At 37.3% G+C, this 21693-nt stretch overlaps 1 protein-coding gene across 8 annotated transcripts in view; it reads right to left on the bottom strand.

Moving 5' to 3' along the window:
* The window catches only part of LOC131236981 (vacuolar protein sorting-associated protein 26A), a 106834-nt gene that overhangs the window by 17377 nt on the left and 67764 nt on the right, over positions 1-21693 (bottom strand). For all 8 annotated transcript variants that reach the window (XM_058234573.1, XM_058234578.1, XM_058234575.1 and 5 more), the window contains one exon: positions 18688-18732. In XM_058234573.1, coding sequence (XP_058090556.1) covers positions 18688-18732 — 45 coding nt within the window. The remainder of the gene's footprint in view (positions 1-18687; positions 18733-21693) is intronic.

Genomic DNA, 21693 nt, shown 5'->3' with positions numbered 1-21693 from the left:
ATTTTCCTTGCAACTATCGATGTCACGAACAAAGTCAAGACAAGTCCTTTATCTCCATCCAAGTCAATGAATCTTCAAATTAAATCAACCAAACTTAACAGGGGAAATTACTTATGATGGCCACTATAGAGGAATTTCTAACAAGGTAAAAGGAAATTAAAGTTGTGAACTAAATTGACAAGAAGAAGAAGAGAGAGATGAGAGAGAATAGAAAAGAAGAGAAAGAAAAAGAGGTTAGGGTTGGATACCTCCATATGTCCACACATCCCTTCCTTTTATACAGAACTATTTGAATAATGGCGAGTATCTCCTTTAAGTAACAAAAGCAAAAATACCCGCTATATCCAACATGTCCTACAACCACAAATATAGAAAGAGGAGCCTAATAAGGAAGAGATGGGCCATAACACTCTCTCTCAAGCTGGAACATATATATCATAAACGCCCGGTTTGATAAAGGCATGATCCAGCCGAGTACAATCCAAGGCTTTTGTGAACATATTTGTCAGTTGATCTTGGGATTTGATGAACGATAAGCAAATTTCCTTGCTAACAAACTTCTCTCTGATGAAGTCACAATCAATCTTGATGTGCTTGGTTGTTTCATGATAGATAGGGTTGTTGGAAATATGAGAAGTTGCTTGATTATCACAATACAAGCTCACAAGAGTATCCACCACAAACCCAAGTTCACACATTAATATCTTTAGTCAAATGAGTTTATATGCTACATGGGCCATTGTCCTATATTCAACCTCGGCAATTGAATAAGCCACTACGCTCTTGCTTCTTACACTTCCATGTCACCAGATTAATACCTACAAAAGTACAATAACCAGTAGTAAATTGTCAATCAGATGGATAATCAGCCCAATCTGCGTCAGAATATCCTTCTACATGGATATGATCATTCCACTTATATAGTATACCACAACCAGATGCTCCCTTTAAATATCTACGTATACGAAACTCAACCTCCATATGAAGCCTACATAAATTAGCTAACTACACTTACTAAATATGTGATATTAGGTTGGTAATTGTTAGGTAGATCAATTTTCCAACTAGACAAAGATAACTTTCAGGATCATCAGTCAATTCCCCTTGATCTACAATAAGTTTCTGACTTATATTCATGGGAATTTCGACGGGCTTGCTCCTAGAAGACCTATCTCATCCAATAAGTCCACATATTTTTGTTGTGACAGATTGATGCCCAACTTGGACTTAGCCACCTCAATACCCAAGAATTACCAAAGACGACCCAAGTCCTTCATATAGAAGGGCTATAGAAAAAAAAAAAATTTCTTCTACTTATCAATTCATGTTAATCAGTGCCTATGGCGATGATATCGCCCACATATACAACAACAAAATAGTGCTCGTCTCGCTTTGCCTTACAAATACAGAATGGTTGGCATGGCCACATTCATCCCAAATTCGAACACCACTTTACTAAATTTGTCGAACCACGCTCTTAAAGAGTGCTTCAAACCATAGATTGATTTTTTAAGATAGCATACCTTGTTTAACTCCTCCTGAGCAACAAAACCAAGTGGTTGCTTCATGTATACTTCTTCAACCAAATTTCCATGAAGAAAAAAAAGCATTTTTCACATCAAGTTGATATAAAGGGCAATCCAAATTTGTAGCAATCGAAACAATTACACATACATAATGACGTTAACTCCTAAATTCTGAGAGTATCGTTTTGTAACTAAACCATCATGAATATATTTCACCGTATACACCCATTTGCATTCCACTACACGCTTTCCACCAAGAAGATCGGCTAATATCCAAGATTGATTCTAATAAAGTGCAGCCATCTCTTTTTTCATAGCTTGTTTTCATCCATCACAACACAACCTCCTAGAAAGAACGTGGAATAAACACAGATGACAAGGAAATGGCAAATTGTTGAAATGAAGAAGAAAAACTAGTGAATGAAGCAAAGTTGGAAATAGAGAAGATAAACCAGTGAATGAAACAAAGTTGGAAATAGGATGCTGAGTATACAAATGTGTATCCTTAGGAAGAGTAATAGGCAAATTACCTTCATCTGACAATGTAAAGAACTCAAAAAAAAAAACAATGATTTTCTAACTAATCAAGAGAACTGGTAAAAGTCATTATTGTATGTACTCCTCCATGTTTGGAAGGTCTGGAGTAAACCTGCACAGATCAATCTATACATTGCACATGTATCTTTTCAACACCAGTAGTAGAAATGTCCAGTATGATGGGAAGAGTAATAATGGAACTTTCTTCAAGTTATAAAGACTTTCCTACCTCAGAAAATTATGGAGTTTGTTCAAAGAATGTGACATCAACTGACACATACCATTTATGAAAAAAGGGATTATAACATTTGTACCTTTGTTGGGTACGAGAGTGCCCAAGAAAGATACATTTAATAGTCCTTGGTTCAAACATGTCATGAACATGATCAAGTTGATGCACGAAACACACGTAACTAAATAATTTTGGAAGAATAAAAAAGGTAGGAATGTGAGGGCACAAGACAAGGAGGTAATTTTCCATTTAAGACAGATGAAGGCATCATATTTATTAAGTAGCAGGCAGTTAAGACTACATCACTCCAAAATATGTTAGGAACCTTCATATTCAATAACAGCACCCTAACAACCTCAAGTGACGGTTCTTACAATCAACTACCCCATTTTGTTGTGGTGTTTGTGCACATGACATTTAGTAACTAATGCCATGAGATGAAAGATATGAGTTAAAGTCATGTATGTATGTATGTATGTGTGTGTGTGTATGTGTATGTGTATATCTATATCTATATATATATATATATATATATATATATATATATATATATATATATATAGACACACACACACACACACACATTTTGTTGTGGTGTTTGTGCACATGACATTTAGTAACTAATGCCATGAGATGAAAGATATGAGTTAAAGTCATGTATGTATGTATGTATGTATGTATGTATGTATGTATATACATACATACATACATATGTATGTATGTATGTATATACATACATACATACATACATGACTTTAACTCATATCTTTCATCTCATGGCATTAGTTACTAAATGTCATGTGCACAAACACCACAACAAAATGGGGTTATATATATATATATTCTCTAGTACTATCAGAATGTAGAACACAATAAAATTGAAATGTATCTAAACTTCCATATGGAATTCTTTAAAGTAAGAAAACACTTCTAATCGTTTTTTCATTAAATATAATCATGTCATTCTAGAGTAATCAATCATCCATAAAGATATCAAAATACATGAAAGCAAATAAACTAGTAACATGAACCGGACCCCAAATATCAAAATGTACTATATAAAAAGATTTATCACTTCTTTCATCCATATGGGCAAGGAATGGCCGACGGAACTAGACTCTTGAAACTACTTAAGGAGGGATAACCAAGACTGGGATGCCACTGATGTGGAGAGATGTCTGCAATGCCACTCTAGTTATTCTACTGTCGAGCTAATAGAGCCCATTCACTTCATGGCCTCCACAGCTCCACCAATCATCCTCCCCATCTTTAGATTCTGAAATTCCCAATAAGAATGATAAAATATGACAAAACAATTTAGAGATTTGGTTAGTTTACGCACTAACAACAAACTCAAAAGTAATTTAGGAATGTAAAGTGCTGATAATAATGAAAGTGACAAGGTAGGACCAATAGTACCCAACCCAAACAAATAGATAATGACTTAACTAACTGATACAATAACATTTTTCTTACCAATCATGTGAACAGAAGCTCTTGAGTTTATGACCCAAGGAACACTATCAAATGAGGCAAGACAAACCATACTTAACTAAGTAAAAGAGGTTGTGGAGGATGATGCGTGAGTCAAATGATCCTTCAAAAGTTTGGCATATTCCTCCTTGGATAGTGTAATTTTATCACCTGAAGTACTTAGCTAAAAAACAAAGAAGATAGGCTTGCAAACGTAAACCCCGGTACGATCATTAGAAGAGTGGGACCTAATTTGCCCAAGCGAGTTTACTGACAAGATCACAAAAAGTATCAATCGTGTGGTTACTATGACTAGAGTTGTACACGAACCAAGTTAGCTCAGTTAGCTCACTCGACTCGACTTGAAAAAGCTCAATTCGACCTGGTTCGAAACTGAGTTCCAGCCGAGTCGAGCTGATTTTTTGAGCTCGAAGTTCGAGCTCAACTCGACTCGGATCGAACCTCAACTCAAATCGACTCAAAATGAATCAACTTGGTGACTCGGTTAATTTGATATTGATGTTGCTCGCCAAGTGTTTGATGAAATGACTCAATGAAATGCTGTTTCGTGTGCACACATTCTCCGCGGGAACGGCTAGTGGCGAGGAAGGAATGGATATGAAAGAAATCACTACAAAAAAACAAACTTCGCATTATAAAACTGCCCTTAAATCATGATTTTGATGTTGCCCGCCCAGTGTTTGATGAAATACTTGTATGTTGTTGTTAGGCTGTTACTGTTTTGTATTTTGTGAAAAATTGAAGATGCGATGTATGCGTTTAAGAAAATGTTGCATAGGCTCGAACTCGCCCAAGCTACTAATTGAACCGAGCCGAGCTGGCCAATCAGGCTCGAGGACCGAGCCGAGCCAAGTTCGAGCTGGGGTTAGCTATTGGCCAAGCCGAGCTGAGCTGTGCCAAGCTCGACTCAGTTCGACTCGTGTACAACTCTAACTATGACCACAACTACCATTAAAATCTGTACCACAACCTCCCCAATTATTTCTTCCTTCAAAGTGACTCCCCTCAAATCTCTGCCACCACCAAAACTGTCACCACGACCACGACTTCCCCATCTCATCTACCAGATGTAGAGACCAATGCTAGCCAATCTAACGAAGAATTCTATAACTAATTGCATGTTAAACACGAGCAAACATCTCACTGATGAAAGAGATCTTGCTAACTCCAAGAATTTGAACTCGGACAAGCTCAAACACAGGATGAAGTCTAGAGAGGAATTTAACAGCACGAAATTCCTCTCTGTTGTTTCATAGAGTCATAGTTGGTAGATAAAGGGTAGTGTACATTTAATTCTTTCCCCATGCCTCGCGGGGCTTAATAATACTCTCTTACGCTCTTATCTCCTTGTTGAAAACAGAAGATATTTTGAAGTAACTAGTAGATTTCAGTTATGTTCTTTTCACCCAAATACATTTCCCTTAAATCTTTTCAAAGTTCATTTGTGGTCCTAAAAAAGATAACATTGGCACTAATTTAGGCCTAGATATTATTCAATAGCAAAGCTCTAATCTAAGCATCCTCAGCCACCCAATTTTCATACTCTAATGAACCTTCTTCTGGTTTGGGGGATGTCTAATATTTTAATTTCCTTTTACTTGTGAAAAATACCTCTACCGATGTAGCCCATTGTAAGTAATTTACTACTTTGAGTTTAGTCGATGTAATATGAAAGTTCATCAATTCAAATGGAGATAAGACTATACTTGGCTTCGTTACGCCTCATTCCTAACATCCATGGATGTAGGAGAAATAAACACCCAAGGGGAAAACATTTTACTTACCCATCACATATGCAAGAAATCCATGTAAATCAATGAACACGATCACTTTGATGTCACTTCTTGTTTCAAAACCTCCACATGTGCATAGATTCTTTAACCATTGTCATAGACACGTTCAACACATGCCAAACTCGTCAAATTTGATCATAAATCTGGCCACGCATGATGCCCCACTTTTGTCCATCACGATGGATTTATGCGAGAGTGGGCATCACACATTCACGGGACAGTTTACACAGCCCACCATACCATGGTTGAGAAAGATTCATGTAGGTCAACCCCCAAACTTCTTTAGGTTTTCACCTTTACAAAAAAAAAAAAAAAAAAACCACTGTTGAAGATTAAGGAAAAGACCGATGCTTGGATCAATCTCACTCTGATACATGTGAACTAAATTGACAAGAAGAAGAAGAGCGATGAGAGAGAGAGAGAGAGAAGAGAAAGGGTTACAGTTGGATATCTCCACACGTCCACACACCCCTCTTTTATATAGAACTTTATAAATAATGACAAGTATGTCCTTTATGTAACAAAAGCAAAAAAAAAAAAAAACCTATATCCTTAAGTAACAAAAGCAAGAATTTCCAAGATTTCCTACAACTAGAAATATAGAAAAGAGGAGCCCAATAAGGAACAGATGGGTTGTAGATGAACCATAACAAAAGTATTTGACTTCCTCCAAATTTAAAGTTTAATAGAATACAAAGATCGGGTGGCAAATGCTCAGATTAGAGCTTTGTTATGGAACAACATTGAGCCTCAGATTAGTGCGAAAATTATCTTTTTCAAAACAGCAGAGTGTGGAAAAACTTGGGAGAAACGTATTTGGACAAGAAGAATTTCAACTCGGATTTACTAATTACTTCATAATATCTTCGCTCTTCAATAGAGAGATAAGAGCATCAAACAGTATTTCAGCCTTGTGGGGCATGTGGGAAGAACTAAATGTGTAACAAACCTTGTCTGCCAATTATGAGACTGTGAGATAGCAAAGAAAAGAATTCCATGTCACTAAATTCCTTCCTGGCCTCCATCCTAAGTTCAAGCCTGTACAAATTTATAATCTTGGAGATAGCGAGATTCCATCCACCACCGAAGCATTCACTCGTGTTCGACATGCAATTAGTGTAAGTTCGTAGGGTTTGTCTTCGTTGGATCATTTTGCATTTGTTTCTACATCTGGTATAGGAGATGGGGGAAGTCGTGGTGGTGGGCATGATCATAGCAGACAATTTGGCAGTAGAGATTCGGGAAGAGGTCACTTTTGAGGTAGAGAAATAATTGGGGGTCCATGGTACAATTTTTATGGTGGTCACAGTCATGGTCGTGGTAATTGGCAATGCACTTTGTGATCTTAATAACCACACTGTTGATATGTGTTGGGATCTTATCAATAAGCCCTCTTGGGTAAATCAGTTTCACTCTTCAGATAATGGCATTGAGGGTTATGTTTCCAAGCCTATCCGTCCTTTCCAAGCCCATTATTGTGGGTGATATGGATGCTTTGTCCAAGGAAGAGTACGCTATGCTACTAAAGGATCATTCCAATCATGCATCATCCTTCAAAAGTACTCTTGCTCAGTCAGGAATAATTTGTCTTGCATCATCTGAAAGTGTGCCCTGGGTAATTGACTCAAGAGCTTCCAATCATATGACCGGTAAGCACAGTGTGTTGTCCCACTTAAGTCTTCATCCATTTCCTCTGTCAGATTAGCGGATGGTACTTCAACCCGTGTGTTTAAGTACGGTATTGCTCGAACTACTATGTCACTTTCATTATCGTCAGTACTTCACATTCCTAAATTTCCTTTGAGTTTGTTGTCAATAAGTAACCTAACCAAATCGTTAAATTGTTTTGTCGTGTTATGTCCTTCCTACTATGAATTTCAAGATCTAAAGACAGAGATGATGATTAGAGGAAATGAAGTGAATGGACTTTATTACCTCGACAATGGAGCGACTAGAGCTACATTGCAGCCTGATATCTCTCCACATCAGTGGCATTATAGACTTGGTCACCCTCCTCACGTAGTTTAAAGAATTTAGTTTCATCATTGTCATATGAGTCTAAGTTAGAGTGTGAGGCTTGTGAGTTGACCAAGCACCATAGAGTATTGTTTCTTCCTCATGTGGACAAAAAAAAAAAAATGATAAACTTTTTTATTTAGTATATTATGATGTTTGAGGTCCAATTCATCTTACTAATTTATCTGATTTCAAGTATTTCACCATCTATGTAGATGATTATTCTCGAATGGCATGGTAATAGTAGATGAAAAATCATTTAGAAGTGTTTTCTTATTTTAAGGAATTTCATATGGAAGTACAAATGCAATTCAATGCAAAGGTGTGTATTCTACATTTAGATAATGCTAAGGAATATTTATCTCATGAAATTAACTCATATTTCTCCTCTCGTGGTGTTATTCACCAAACTTCATGTGCATGTGCCTCAACAACATGGAGTAATTGAACAAAAAAACCCATCATTTACTTAAGGTTGTTGAGCATTGTTGTTGAATATAAAGGTTCCAAAAATATTTGGGGGTGATGTGGTCTTAATTGTATGCTACCTAATAAATCAGATGTCATCATCGGTTTTAGACAAAAAATCATATATCTATCTCGTGTCCTCAAACTCCCACCTTCTCCATTCTTCCAAAAGTATTTGGTTGTGTTACGTACATTAGCTTGATGATGTCCATGACAAGTAAGGCTATCAAATGTATTTTTCTTGGGTACTCTCGTACCTAACCGGGATACAAATATTATAATCATGTCTCCCATAGATATTATGTGTCAACTGATATCACATTCTTTAAACATACCCATATTTCTCTGAGGGAGGAAAGTCATTGCAGTTTGAAGAGAGTTTTAATCGCTGGAAGTGGGGAGACGCCTTTATAACATGCAGAGTGGCCTTTGCAAGTCTACTCCATACATTCCAAATGTGGAAATGGAGTACATATTGTTTACATCTGACCAATCACGGCCAGATTAGAGGGTCCTGAAGTTGCCTCGTGGCAACCATGCCACACGAGGTGTAGATGAAGTTCAAAAGGAGTTAGAGACGTGAACATATAGGAGCATTAAATGCTAGAGTTCTATCAAAAGTAACTCTCTGTAAAGCAAATCCCATCAAAGTCTCTCTATAGGCATTAAATGCTAGTCCTGCCAAAAAGCAACTCTGCAAAAGGAAAGAGTCTAATCATGTCAAGACTAGCAAAGTTGACGTGACTAGACGTGCACATATGGGAGCATTAAATACTAGAGTTCTATCAAAAGTAACTCTTTGCAAAACAAATCCCATCAACGCAAGTCACTCTATAGGCATTAAATGCTAGTCCTGCCAAAAAGCAACTCTGCAAAAGGAAAGAGTCTAGTCACGTCAAGACTAGTAAAGCTCGACTAGAACGGCAAGAGGCATAGTGATCTCTTGTACACTTGGCATGATACAATTGGTTATACTTACGTGGAGAATCAATGAGATTTACATGGCCAATTATCCAAATCTCTCACGAAAGGGAAACTTATGCACGGGCACAACCACAGCCTCTCCAAGCCTATATAAGAAGCATTCAATGAAGAGCTCCAGGCCCTCGCCAACACACACACAACCTCTATACAAGGCGCAACGTTGTCTATCTTAGTTTTATCCTTAGTTCCTCCACTTTTGTCTAGCCCCACTGCAACAAGTCTGACGTTTAGTATAGCTTAGATCTGCTACTATCCAGCACCATCACTGCAGTACGCCTTAGGAGTAGTATAAATATCCACAACCATCGTCATCGAATCCCGATCGACCGAGTCCATACTTGGAAGATCACACGGGTCACATCCTGCTAGCCACACACCACGATTGTTTGTTCACACAGATGGTCGTAAGTAATTTATCTTTTATTTTCTCTACTTATTTTGATTTTCATCGCTGATTGTATGGATCTTACTTCTAAATAAATAAAATCAGCGATCAAACCTTTATTTTTAATTTAAACATCCATAATTGCATTACTGAAAAACCTGAGAGTCGTGGTTACCGTTGAAAGAAAAGTCCTCAACTCAAGGAAAAAATACCCCATTGAAGGACTAACCCTCCCCTCCCAAAAGTGTCTGATCATTGCACATTGGTGGTTGGACAACCAGGTAAACCTTCACAAGTCTGATCCTACAGCTGATTTGGCACCTGGAGTCGCTAGCATTCAATCAAACTTAAGTACATCTCTGGCATGCCTGGCACAATCCTAATCACGCATGTTTGACCAAATACGGGCCATTCGTTAACACGTGTGGTATTGTGTCTGATTGAACTACAACACATATAAGCATGACTTCTACCGATCCTCCTAATCCGTCAAAAGATCTTCCTTCTAAATCCTTGGCTACACCATAGTTGACGGTAATGTGCCCAATGCTCTTCATAAGGGTATATGATCGTACAGTCAATATCTCATTTTTCAATTTGTTTCCTTCGCTGGTTTATCTCATTCATTTCGACAATTCGCTTTGTCTTTGTCATTTGTGTTTATCCCTCATTCTTTCCAAGAGGCTATGAATTGTCATGGGTGGAAACAAGCTATGGAAGAAGAGATAGTTGCGCTCTATCAGAATCAGACTTGAACATTAGTTGAACTATCTGCTGGAAAGCGTGTGGTTGGCTACAGATGGGTGTATACAGTGAGATATAATCTCAATGGTTCAGTTGATTGGTTAAAAGCTCGGTGGTTGCAAAAGGGTACTCTTGACTATTTATCAAAATCAACCTTGGACATTAGCTGAACTACTTGCTGGAAAGCACGTGGTAGGGTGCAAATGAGTGTACATGGTGAAATATAATCCTGATAGTTCACTTGATTGGTTAAAAGCTCAGTTGGTTGCAAAAGAGTTCTTTCATATTCTAGGAGTCGACTACTTAACAACATTCTCCTATGGCAAAACTATACTCTATACAAGTGGTTGTTTACATTGTTGTAAATCTGGATCAGCTTCTGTATCAGCTAGCTGTGAAGAATGTTTTTCTTTATGGATATCTTGTTAAAGAAATCTATATGGAATAACCACATAGGTTTGTTACTTGGGGGAAGTTCAGATAAGGTATGTTGTCTTAAGAAATCAATTTATGGTTGAAATAATCTCCAAGATCTTAGTCTTGTCAAAAACCATTTACTCTAGAAGCTTAAGCTATCAGAGTGTGGCGTATCAATGTATATCAAAGGATTTTAGCACTCCAATACCCCCCCCGCACGTGCGGGGTGGGAACTCCACACGAGAACATACTGACAAGGGTGGAGGGACACTCACACCATAAATAGGTAGGGCTTGATTTCCCAGTCCCTGGGCCAGATCTGATTTTTCCTGAACCCCCGTGGGAGAATAATATATTAGAGAGGCATATTTGTTGCTCTCGAGATTCGAACATAGGACCTTCCTCTTTGACAAGCTTTTAGAGTAAATGGTTGTTTGACAAACAAGTTTAGTAAAGTGGTATTTGAATTCGAGATGAAATGCAACCAGGCTGACCATTTTGCTTTTGTAAGACAAGTGACAGGTATCATTGTGTTAGTTTTGTATGTGGATGATATCATCATCACAGGCAATGATAGTACAAGTATTGACAAAAAGAAATGTTTACAACAAGACTTCTATACGGAGCATTTGGGCTGTTTTTGGTACTTCTTCAACATTGAGGTGGCCTGCTCTAAGCCAGGCATCAATTTTTCACAAAGAAAATATGTAATGGATTTATTAGATGAGATAAGCTTTATAAGAGCCAAGCCCATCAAAACTCCCACAGATACAAATAAGAAACTTAAAGTGGATCAAGGAGAATTAATTAATGATCCAAGGAGATATCATCATTAGTGTTGTCATGTGCGATCGCATACATTGGCTGTGATCGCATATGCCATGCAGGAATTATGTCATGGCATACTAAAAGTATGCGATGGTTATGCGATGGCATAATCACATAACCATGGCATACTCTAATATGCGATGACATAATGGCCAACAGTCAAATTTCTTGTACATCATAATAAGTTGTAAGTGTAACTTGTAACTTGTATTGTATGCATCAACTCATCAAGATTTATCAATACAATTTCTATGTTTGTAGTTTTCAATAATTAATTCTTTCCTAGTGCAGCTTGTTGATTGTTGAAATTTGTTTTGTCATATAAAATACAATATAACTCAATGTATAGACTGTCTAATAGTCAAACTATAATGAAATAGGTAAATAAACCCAATTCAATCACTTGTAGTAATTAGACATAGTTTTTCTTAATTTTTTTTAAATACAATTTTTTTTCCTTTTCTTTTTTCTTTCTTTCTTTTTTTTTTTAATACTTTTCGAAAAAAAAAAAAAAACAATAGCAACAGCCTGAGCGATCGCTTATGCAATGGCATAAGCAATCAGCCCAAGCTAATGGCTTACGCGATTATATGTGATTGACAACATTAATCGTCAACTTGTTGGAAAATTAATCTCTTTAAGAATTACCCGACCTCATATCACATATCCAGTCAGCATGGTTACTCAGTTTATGTCGACCCCCCAGGTGCCTCATATGAAGGTCATGCTTTGCATCCTCAAGTATTTAAGGGGAGCTCCTGGCCGTGGTATCCTCTATAAGCATAATGGCCATCTCTGAGTAAAAGGATATTCTAATGCAAATTGGGTTGGTTCTCCATATGTCAGGCGAACTACTACTAGATTTTTTTTATTTTTTTTATGACAACAGGCTGTCCCCGCCCCTTTAAGGCGAGACTATTCCCAGCGGATGCATGCAATCACCCGCCAACCACATGCATCAGGTAATCCACGGGGAGGGGAATCGAATTCATGTCTATGGGGAGCAACCCATGACCGAAGCCATTCACCCAAACCTGCGATGGCTATGGTACCCAGTGTTCGAATTATCTCCGATATTATCGAATTATCTCTGATATTATCTTTATCTCCAGCTCAACGATATCGATAACACTGGTAACAATACTGATAACGTTGGTGGTATCGAAAATTCCAAGTATTAGCAATGTATAGCTAAGTATTGCAAATGTATCAATATCGCTAATGTAATCACCAATATTTTCAACTATGTAAATTCTTAAAGCCACTTGTATTGCCAATGCATCAATATCGCCAATGTATCACCAATATTTTTTACTATGTAAATACTAGGTAATGCTTATATCATAAGTGTATTGATGATATTTCAATAATATCGCCAACGTATTGATATCATCAAAATTTTTTTCATTAGAAAATTTTTTATTTTAATATCTTTTATGGGCACATAGTTATATGTAGTGTTTAATTTGTCACTGATAATATTGATAATATCTCGATATTATTGATATTGCAACATGCACGATATTGAGACCACAATCTTTCATTTCCTTTCCAATTGTTGATAACTTATTGGTGAAATATTATGTGTTGTTGATATTTTGCAATATCGATGGATGTTTGGATGGAGGGTCGGATGGTTAAATAGGTTGGATGGGATGGTTGGACTGATTTCTTACAACAACACATGCTTTTAAGGCCCCATTAAATGAAAACTTGTTATGTATGCATTCTTTTTGCAACTTTTTTATTTCTAAATATGCAAATGTGTACATTTTAACATCTCCTAAAGTTTCACTAAAAATTCCACCATTTTACCCATGTTTCTTCGCATTTCCAGTTATTAGCGATATTATCGGCGATATCGATATTATTTCCGTATCCCTGGCCAGCGAAACTTGCAGCGATACCGATACTTCGAACGCTGATGGTACCCTTGTAGGTGATAATCTTGTTACATGGAAGAGTAAGAAGCGGAGTTTAGTGGCCCGTTCAAGTGTTGAGGCCGAATACAGGGCAATGGCCCATGCAACATATGAACTCATTTGGCCAAAGAAATTAGTGTGTGAGCTTGGGTTTATGGTTGATATTCCCATCAGTGTTCAAATTGTTAGCGAAAAATCGATAATATCGCCAATATTATCGATGTCGCCAAGCCGGGGACACCGAAACCCCCTAGTTTCGTATCTCTTCCAATTGTCGACAATTTTTCGGAGATAAATAAAGTTATCGACGATAAATTCGCTATAAGCTAACCCATCAAAAATTTCGGGAGTGCATAAATATGAAAAATATATATATTTTTAAAATTGAAGAAAATGAAAAATCATTCTAATCCATGTAAGAGGATATTTTCGATACCTTTAAAAGAGGATACAGAATTTGGAGCTAGCACACCAATCGATCAATCGTCAAAATCTGTACGTCGTTCTTCCGTACGTTAAGAAAAAAAAAACCTCAATTTTTCCTTCTTTTTTTTTTTCTTCGAATAAATGAAAGATTTCAAAGGAGAGGCAATTTCGGCAAAGAATCTAAAATAGATTGGTAGATATTTCTTAGATTTTGGAGAGAATTAGAGAAATTTCAAGGATTTGAGGGACTTGAGGGCTTCGGAAGATAGTTTCCCCAAAATGGCTTCCCACTTCCGAAGCTCCCTTTTACGGGATGACCACACGTGAGACGTTAAGTACCGATTAATATTTCGCTGCTCTGTGGGCCCACTATGTTGTAATGTGTTTCATCTATGCAGTCCATCTATTTTGAAAGATCATTTTAGGTCATGAGCCGTAAAATGAGTCAGATCCACATTTCGGGTGGACCACATCAAAGGAAACAGTGGTGATTGAACGCTTACCATTAAAAACTTTTTAGGGCCCACTGTAATAGTTATTGAAATGGAGAGCTAGCGATGTCCTAGAGGGGGAGTGAATAGGACAGTGCCAAATAATCGAAATAAATGCAGAATATGTAAATAATACAAAGATCTCAATCGCTTAAGTATTGAAACCTTCATTCCAAATAATTCGTAGGACAACCTTCACCTAAAATATTAGATAGGAAAACCTTATTTCACGAATGTCTTTAAAATCAAACTTTCAAACTAGCAAGAATATATAAAAAGGATAACAACATTCACCACTGAATTGAAATAATAAATTACATCCAATCACCAAAAATAATAATAAAGCATTCACCACATGGCACAAGGAGTTATAGTAGTTCAGTGCTTAAAAACAGCCACACATACTCCACTCCTAAAATTACTACCCTCGTAATTTTAGCTTTCACTATAAAAAGGTTTTCACAGGGTCACCTTAATAACTTGATACAGCTCCTTGTGATTTTCATAGGTTATCACAATAAAAATCCTACTGAGATTTTCACAGGTTATCTCAAACAAAACCTCAACTGAGATTTTCACAGGATATCTCAGAAAAACCTAAAAAGAGTTTTAGAAGGTATACTTATCTTCAAATGTAGAAGACGTAGCAGAAGCTCATAACAGAAGGACCTCTTTCTTGAACGTAGATGGCGCAGTGTTCAATTAGATAGAAAGAGTCTAGGGTTCTATAAATTTTAATAATGAAAAACCCAAATGCTACTTAATTCAATTCTCTTAGATCTCAAAGAGGAGTATAATTTACTCTATTAGATTAAGACTTAAAAGATCTGAGAATAAAGGGAATTGAATAAGCTATTAAAATAAATTATAAATACCAACAAATAGCTTACCGAGGACTTGAGCTTCTCACTCTCTTGCAGAAGAATTATGATAATAATTTTGTGTAATTCGGAATGAGAGAAAGACTCAATTTATAAGCAAAGAAGTTAGAACTTCGACTAGCCCGAGATAGACTTCGACTAGCCCGAGTTCACCGAATTCTGTTCAACGGATTTCGAATTGCGCGAGATAAGAATTATCTAAAATTCGGCTAGCCCGAAGTCAAATTCAGCTGGCCAAACATCACAATTCGGCTAACCGAATTTGCCCTTCGGCTGGCCGAATTCCCGCGAATTCCAAAAGATGGTGTTGTTGGAATTTCACCTGAACTTTCTCAGGTTGGCCGAATTTCAAGCTTGGGCTAGCCGAATTTTCAACAAAAGTTGTTATTTTGCTCAGGATTGAAGTTGGGCTAGCCAAGGAAGTTTAGGCTAGCCGAACAAGAAGTTAGGCTAGCCGAATTCCAAGCAAAAACACATGTAAAAACCCATGATAAAGATTTTTTTAAAGCACCAAATCCTAAGGTCTTTCTAGGGTTTATACCACCTGAGATATTTCAAATATCTGAGTCACTTTGACTTGTACTTTGTCTTGAACTTTTGTCTTGGACTTTATTTTGGATATGGGCGATGATTTCTTTGAGAAGATGTGCAGATCTTTGTCTTGACCATAAGCTGATCTTGAGTTGATCTTCAGGTTCTACCCGATCTTATCTTGACCATAAGCCGATCTTAAGCTGATCTTCGGGCTCTACCTTGAAGTGCTTTTGTCTTAGGAAATTTGACAATCTATGTGTGCTTAACATCATAGCATTTACAGTTATTTGTCATCCAAACATTTGATTAAGTCACACAGATCTGGATGAAGGGAAAACACAAATATCAGCTTGATCGAAACTTTTGTGGCTCCCGAGAAGTTTTTAAAGGTGGCCATTCAATGACCACTGTTTCCTGCCATGTGGTCCACCTTAAATTTGGATTTGCCTTGTTATTTGGCCAATGCCTTAAAATGATCTGCCAAAATGAATGGACAATATGGATATACAGTGTCTTTTAACTAGATGAGCCCTATGGTCAGGGTCTCGCCTAACTCACTCAATGTGTCCTGACTTCAATTGCATACAGAACCCTTTGGAGGAACTTCTGGCTGTGGTAGCTAGGTGGGGCCTACCATGATGTTTTTTGAGAAATCCACCTCGTTCATCCGTTTTTTCAGATCCTGTTAGTACATGGTCTAAAAATTGAGGCAACTACAATACTTCAAGTGGGCCGCACGATAGGAAATAGTAGGTAGGGAAATGCTTACCATTGAAACCTCCCTAGGGTCCACTATGATGTTTATATGCCATCTGTGCCATTCATAAGGTCATTCTTAATTGGATAAATTGAAAGCGCAAAATTATGAACCTAATCCAAAACTTCTATGGCCCACGAATGTTTCAACGTTGGAAGTTCAATTCTCATTGTTTCCTGTCATTCGACCCACTTGAGTTTTGGATTTGCTTCATTTTTTGGCCCATTTCCTAACATAATCTGACAAAACGGATAAATATAGTAAATTTCTCACCAACTTCACCGTGGCCCTACCTAGCTTTTAGTCGCCGGGAAGTTCTTGCTTCCGACCCGGGGATCCACTGAACTCGCGCCCCAATTTTGCGGGTGGAGTGGATTAGGTGCAGCCTCGGATTCACCCGAGAAGGTGCGGCCCTTGCTGTGGGTATACCTTAATATATTTATTCTAAATCAACACTATCCATCCGTGTTGTCATATCATTTTAAGGCATGATCCCAAAAATGAAGCGGATCCAAAACCCAGGTGGACCGTACTTAGGAAACAGCGGTGATTGAACGCAGTACCATTAAAAGCTTCCTTGGTCCCACCATAATATTTCTGTGATGTTTATTTGACATCCAACATGTTGATAAGGTCACATGACCGTGGATGAAGGGAAAAAACAAATATGAGCTTGATTCAAAACTTTTGTGGCCCATTAATGCACTATCACCACTTTTTCCTAAGGTAGGGTCCACCTGAGAATTGGACCCACTTCATTTCTTGGGGCCATGCCCGAAAATAATCTTAAAAATTGAATAGACGACATGGATATAGAAGACATACATCAAGGTAGTCCCCACGCTGAGGGCTGCACTGTTTTGTGTGAGTTTGCACGTAATTCTCGTTGGACGGTGACTTATGTGTGACCCCAAAACCAGTGACATGGGTGCTTGTAGGGCCCACTTATTAGGGCGTGGTCCAAAAAAAATAAGAAGATATAAATTATAAGTTGACCATTCTACAGGAATAAGTGGTTGTTGAATGCCCACTATTAAAAATTTCCTAGGGTCCACGGTAATATTTTTTGACCATCTAACCTATTGATAAGGTCAAACAGACCTGAATGAAAGGAAAAAAAAAAAAACACAAATACCAACCTCATCCAAAACTTATGTGGCCCACAAAAGGTTTTTAATGGTAATTAACCACTGTTTCTTATGGCATGGTCGGCTCGAAATTTGTATCTACTTCATTTTTGGGTCCCCACCCTAAAATAAGCTGGCAAAATAGATGGACAGCGTGGATATACAATGCATACATTGAGGTGGGCCCTACGGTGAAGATTCAAACGATGATTACAAGCCACCTCATCACTCCATGCAGGGATAGGGATAAGGGATGGTAAAAAAGGTGTGCTTTGTAAGTTCATTTACTTTTATATATCTTAATTATTGTATGATAATTGCATTTGTATTATATAAAATCATTTAGGTTATTATTAAAGTAATTTCTTACGACAACAGATGCTTTTTAGGTCATATTAAATGAAAACTTATCATGTAATACATTCTTTTGTAAATTAATTTTTTAAATATTCAAATATGTGTATTTAGGCATGTCCTAAAGTTTTACTAAAAACTTCCACCATTTCTCCTATGTTTCCTCATTTTTCCTCGCATTTCCGGTTATTAGCGATATTATCGGCGATAACGATATAATATCTTTATCTCCGGCTAGCGAAACTTGTAGTGATACTAACAACTCGAACACTGATTCCCATTAGGTTGTAATGTGATAATAGAGCAGCCTCTGATATTGCCAACAATCCTATCTATCATGAGAGAACCAAGCACATTGAAGTCGACTATCACTTCATCAGAGAGAAAGATACTGGAAAAGAAATTTACATGCCATTCATCAAGTCCCAAGATCAATTGGCAGATATGTTCACTAAAGCTCTAGGTCGCACTCAGTTAGATCTCTTTGTCAACCCAGGCATTCATGATGTATATGCTCCACCTTGAGGGAGAGTGTTATCGGATGTGGGCCCTCAGTCACTTTATGTTATTATTAGTTGCTTTGGACATGTTGGGGATTCTTTCTTTTGCTATTAAGGGCATTATGATCATTATTGTATTTAATGTTTTAAATAAAAGAAGAGAGGTAGGGGGCATGAACTCTCTCTCTCTCTCTCTCTCTCTCTCTCTCTCTCTCTCTCTCTCTCAATCATGTTTGACATATACAATACCTTGTAAAAGAGAATAACTAACCTTAATGCTATTGTTGATTGGCGGTAGTGGTGTATAGTTGCGAACCTGATACATCAAAAAATTATATCAATGTACTATGCAAAGGACAATGGTAACAAATAATGTTTGAGATGTAAGTTGCAGGTCATTGTAACTTGCCAAGTTGCAGTACATAAAATAAAGATAGATGTCAAGGAAACATGAGAACAACAAGATGATAATGATACACAGTAAATGATGTATTTTGAAAAAAATAAAATAACATCAGAATACATGCACCATGACACTTCTCTTTATAAAGAAAATATGGAATCCTCAAGTGCGTTCCCTGAAATAATAAAAAATAAAAAAGGAAGGTTCCAAAACATTATCCTAAAATCGTCCAATGTGCTATAAGTGGCCTGCAAAAACAATTTGAAGAGCATGGTATATATTGGACTCACAAGGTAGGTCGGGTAGTAGGAAGTGTTGGGTACGAGAGTTGGTGAGGAAGGTATGTAACCTATGTAACCTGGAGTTGGATGTTGGGATATGGACATGAGGTGGCCAACAATGGGGACTCTAGGGATCGAACACACCCACACATGTATGATGATATTGAAAAATTCCTTGTTATATAATTTTTACTCCATGAATGCATATGGCACAGAAAAATTGTATCTAGGTAACTAAAAGTGTGTCAGGTGCCACACATGGCAGTTCTTTACAAAAGAAAAAAATTAGTGTCCTCGTCACATAGCTTATATCTAGTAAAATAAGAAAACTCACCAATTTAGTTATTCAGCACGTTTTCTCATGTTGTGAGCATGTACACTTCTCAAAAGGGGCTTTAGAAAATTTAGAATTTGAAATGGTCACTAGAATTCGTTTGATGTCTTTAAGGGGGTGTTTGGCGCATGGATTTAACTGGAATTGGGTGGGATAGAATTGCTTTAATACAAAGGGATTATCTTGAAATCCTTGGCTTCAAAGGACATTCTACTCCATTGTATGCCATGTTTGTATTGAGACATGGATGCCAGGAAAATCCAGAAGTACACTGTTTGGAGAAATCACATGCAACCACCTTTCTAATTTTTGTTGACATCAACAACTATTGTGGACCCTGCCATGATTTATGTCTTATATCTGTAAGATTCATTCTTTTTGTGAGATCATTTATGATGTGGGCCCTAAAATGAGGCAAATCCAGAGCTTACATGGACCACACCATGGAAAGCAGTGGGGACAATAATGCCCACCGCTGAAACTTTCCTAGGGCCCACCATGATGTTTATTTGCCATCTAACCTGTTCATAAGGTCACACGGACCTGGATAAAGGTAAACCACAAATATCAGCTTGATCCAAAACTTTTGTAGCCGTCAAGAAGTTTTCAATGGTTGACCTTCAATCCCCATTAGTTTCTGTGGTGTGGTCCACTTGAGCTTTGGATCTACCTGATTTTTGTGGTCATGCCCCAAAATGATCTCAAAAAATGGATGGATGGTGTGGATATAGCCCATACATCATGGTGGGACCCCCAGATCTTGCTAACAGCAACATCGCCTTTTGCTGGATTTCACATGGATTTGGAACATCTCTCACGGCTGGTTTGCAAAAACCACGAAAATCCAAGATGGGACAAAATGCAATTCCATCCCACCTAATTTCAACCTTTCCCATCCTCCCCAAACGTCGGATGGAATTTGCACGGGACCAAATGCAATTCCATCCACCTAATCCCATCTAATACCATGCACCAAACGCCTCCTACATGGTTGGAGATGGGAGAGCACAACTTTCTCTGCATTAAGTGCACTCACTGAAGTCATGACATTTAGTTCCTTTTACTTTTTAGAGGTTGTTTTAGAATAAATAAACTCCATAAACAATACAAACAACCATCGGCATTAGCAATGTTTACGAAGTCAAGCTAGAAGAAAGTAGTTGTTTCCTTTTTAAATTCCTTGTAAATGTGTTCATTGTTATTGCTTATCTTTCATGTAATTAGGAAGTAATAAGATTAACAACAGACTAATCATTGACGGGCCACCATTCATAGATTATTAATGTTATAATGGAGGCACGGTTTTCCCAGAATACTGCCATGAATGAATTGGACCTGCAGAAAGCACATATTGGACCCACATGTGTATTATTCCCATGCCAAATCATGAGACAAATGTTATATTGATTATGGACAGACTAATCATTTATAACAAACACAAATCCTCTTAATAGCCAATTGATGAGGACGTGGACAACCAATTGTTGATGGATTGGGCTAATATACTTGCTAAGGAGTTCTAGGATGGATTAGAGCATGGAAGGGGCCCAAATCTCTTCCATAATTGGCCAAATTCATAGATCCATCAATGGACCACACACAATAGCACCCTTGGCACACTTTTGGGTCTATAAAAGGGTCCTTTGTGGCATTTACTTTTAAATTACGAATTTTATATTACTTTTGGACAAATTATAGTTTATTTTTCCTTTATTTATATCTCACTTAAGTAGATAGGGATATTTTAGTTATTTTCCTTTTAGTTAAGATTGTAGGGTTGAGATTATAACATCTAGCTCATGGTTTATGCTTGATGTGCAGCTCAAATTAATGTTAGGGCTTCTCTTTTCCTTTCTCCATATAAAAATTTAATGAAGAAAAATCATCCTTAGATCTTGGGACATTTTTCTCTCTACAAGCTATGGGCATCAATCCCCCTCTAGGGCTTGTGCACGTGCAAGTTTAGACAAGTGGGGTGTGTAATTTTGGCCATCAAACTGGGTGGGAGCTTTAATTATTCATTGGTTTTGATTTACCTTTCTTTTAAATTGAAGAATCTCTATTATTGGATTGGGCATGTTTTGAGGTGTGATTTGGTGATAGGGTTTGACATAACTATGTGCAGATAACGAATCTCAATTGTTGGCTACTGCACCAATCATGTCATAACTAAAAGAAATTACACATAAAAGGGAACAAATCTTCATAATGAAAACCAATTTTTCATATATATATATATATATATATAGAGGCATGCTC

This window comes from Magnolia sinica, chromosome 2 (genome assembly GCF_029962835.1).
Source record: "Magnolia sinica isolate HGM2019 chromosome 2, MsV1, whole genome shotgun sequence".
Lineage (NCBI taxonomy): Eukaryota > Viridiplantae > Streptophyta > Magnoliopsida > Magnoliales > Magnoliaceae > Magnolia > Magnolia sinica.
The sequence above is the reverse complement of the archived record's forward strand: the minus strand, read 5'-3'. Positions and strand labels throughout refer to the sequence as shown.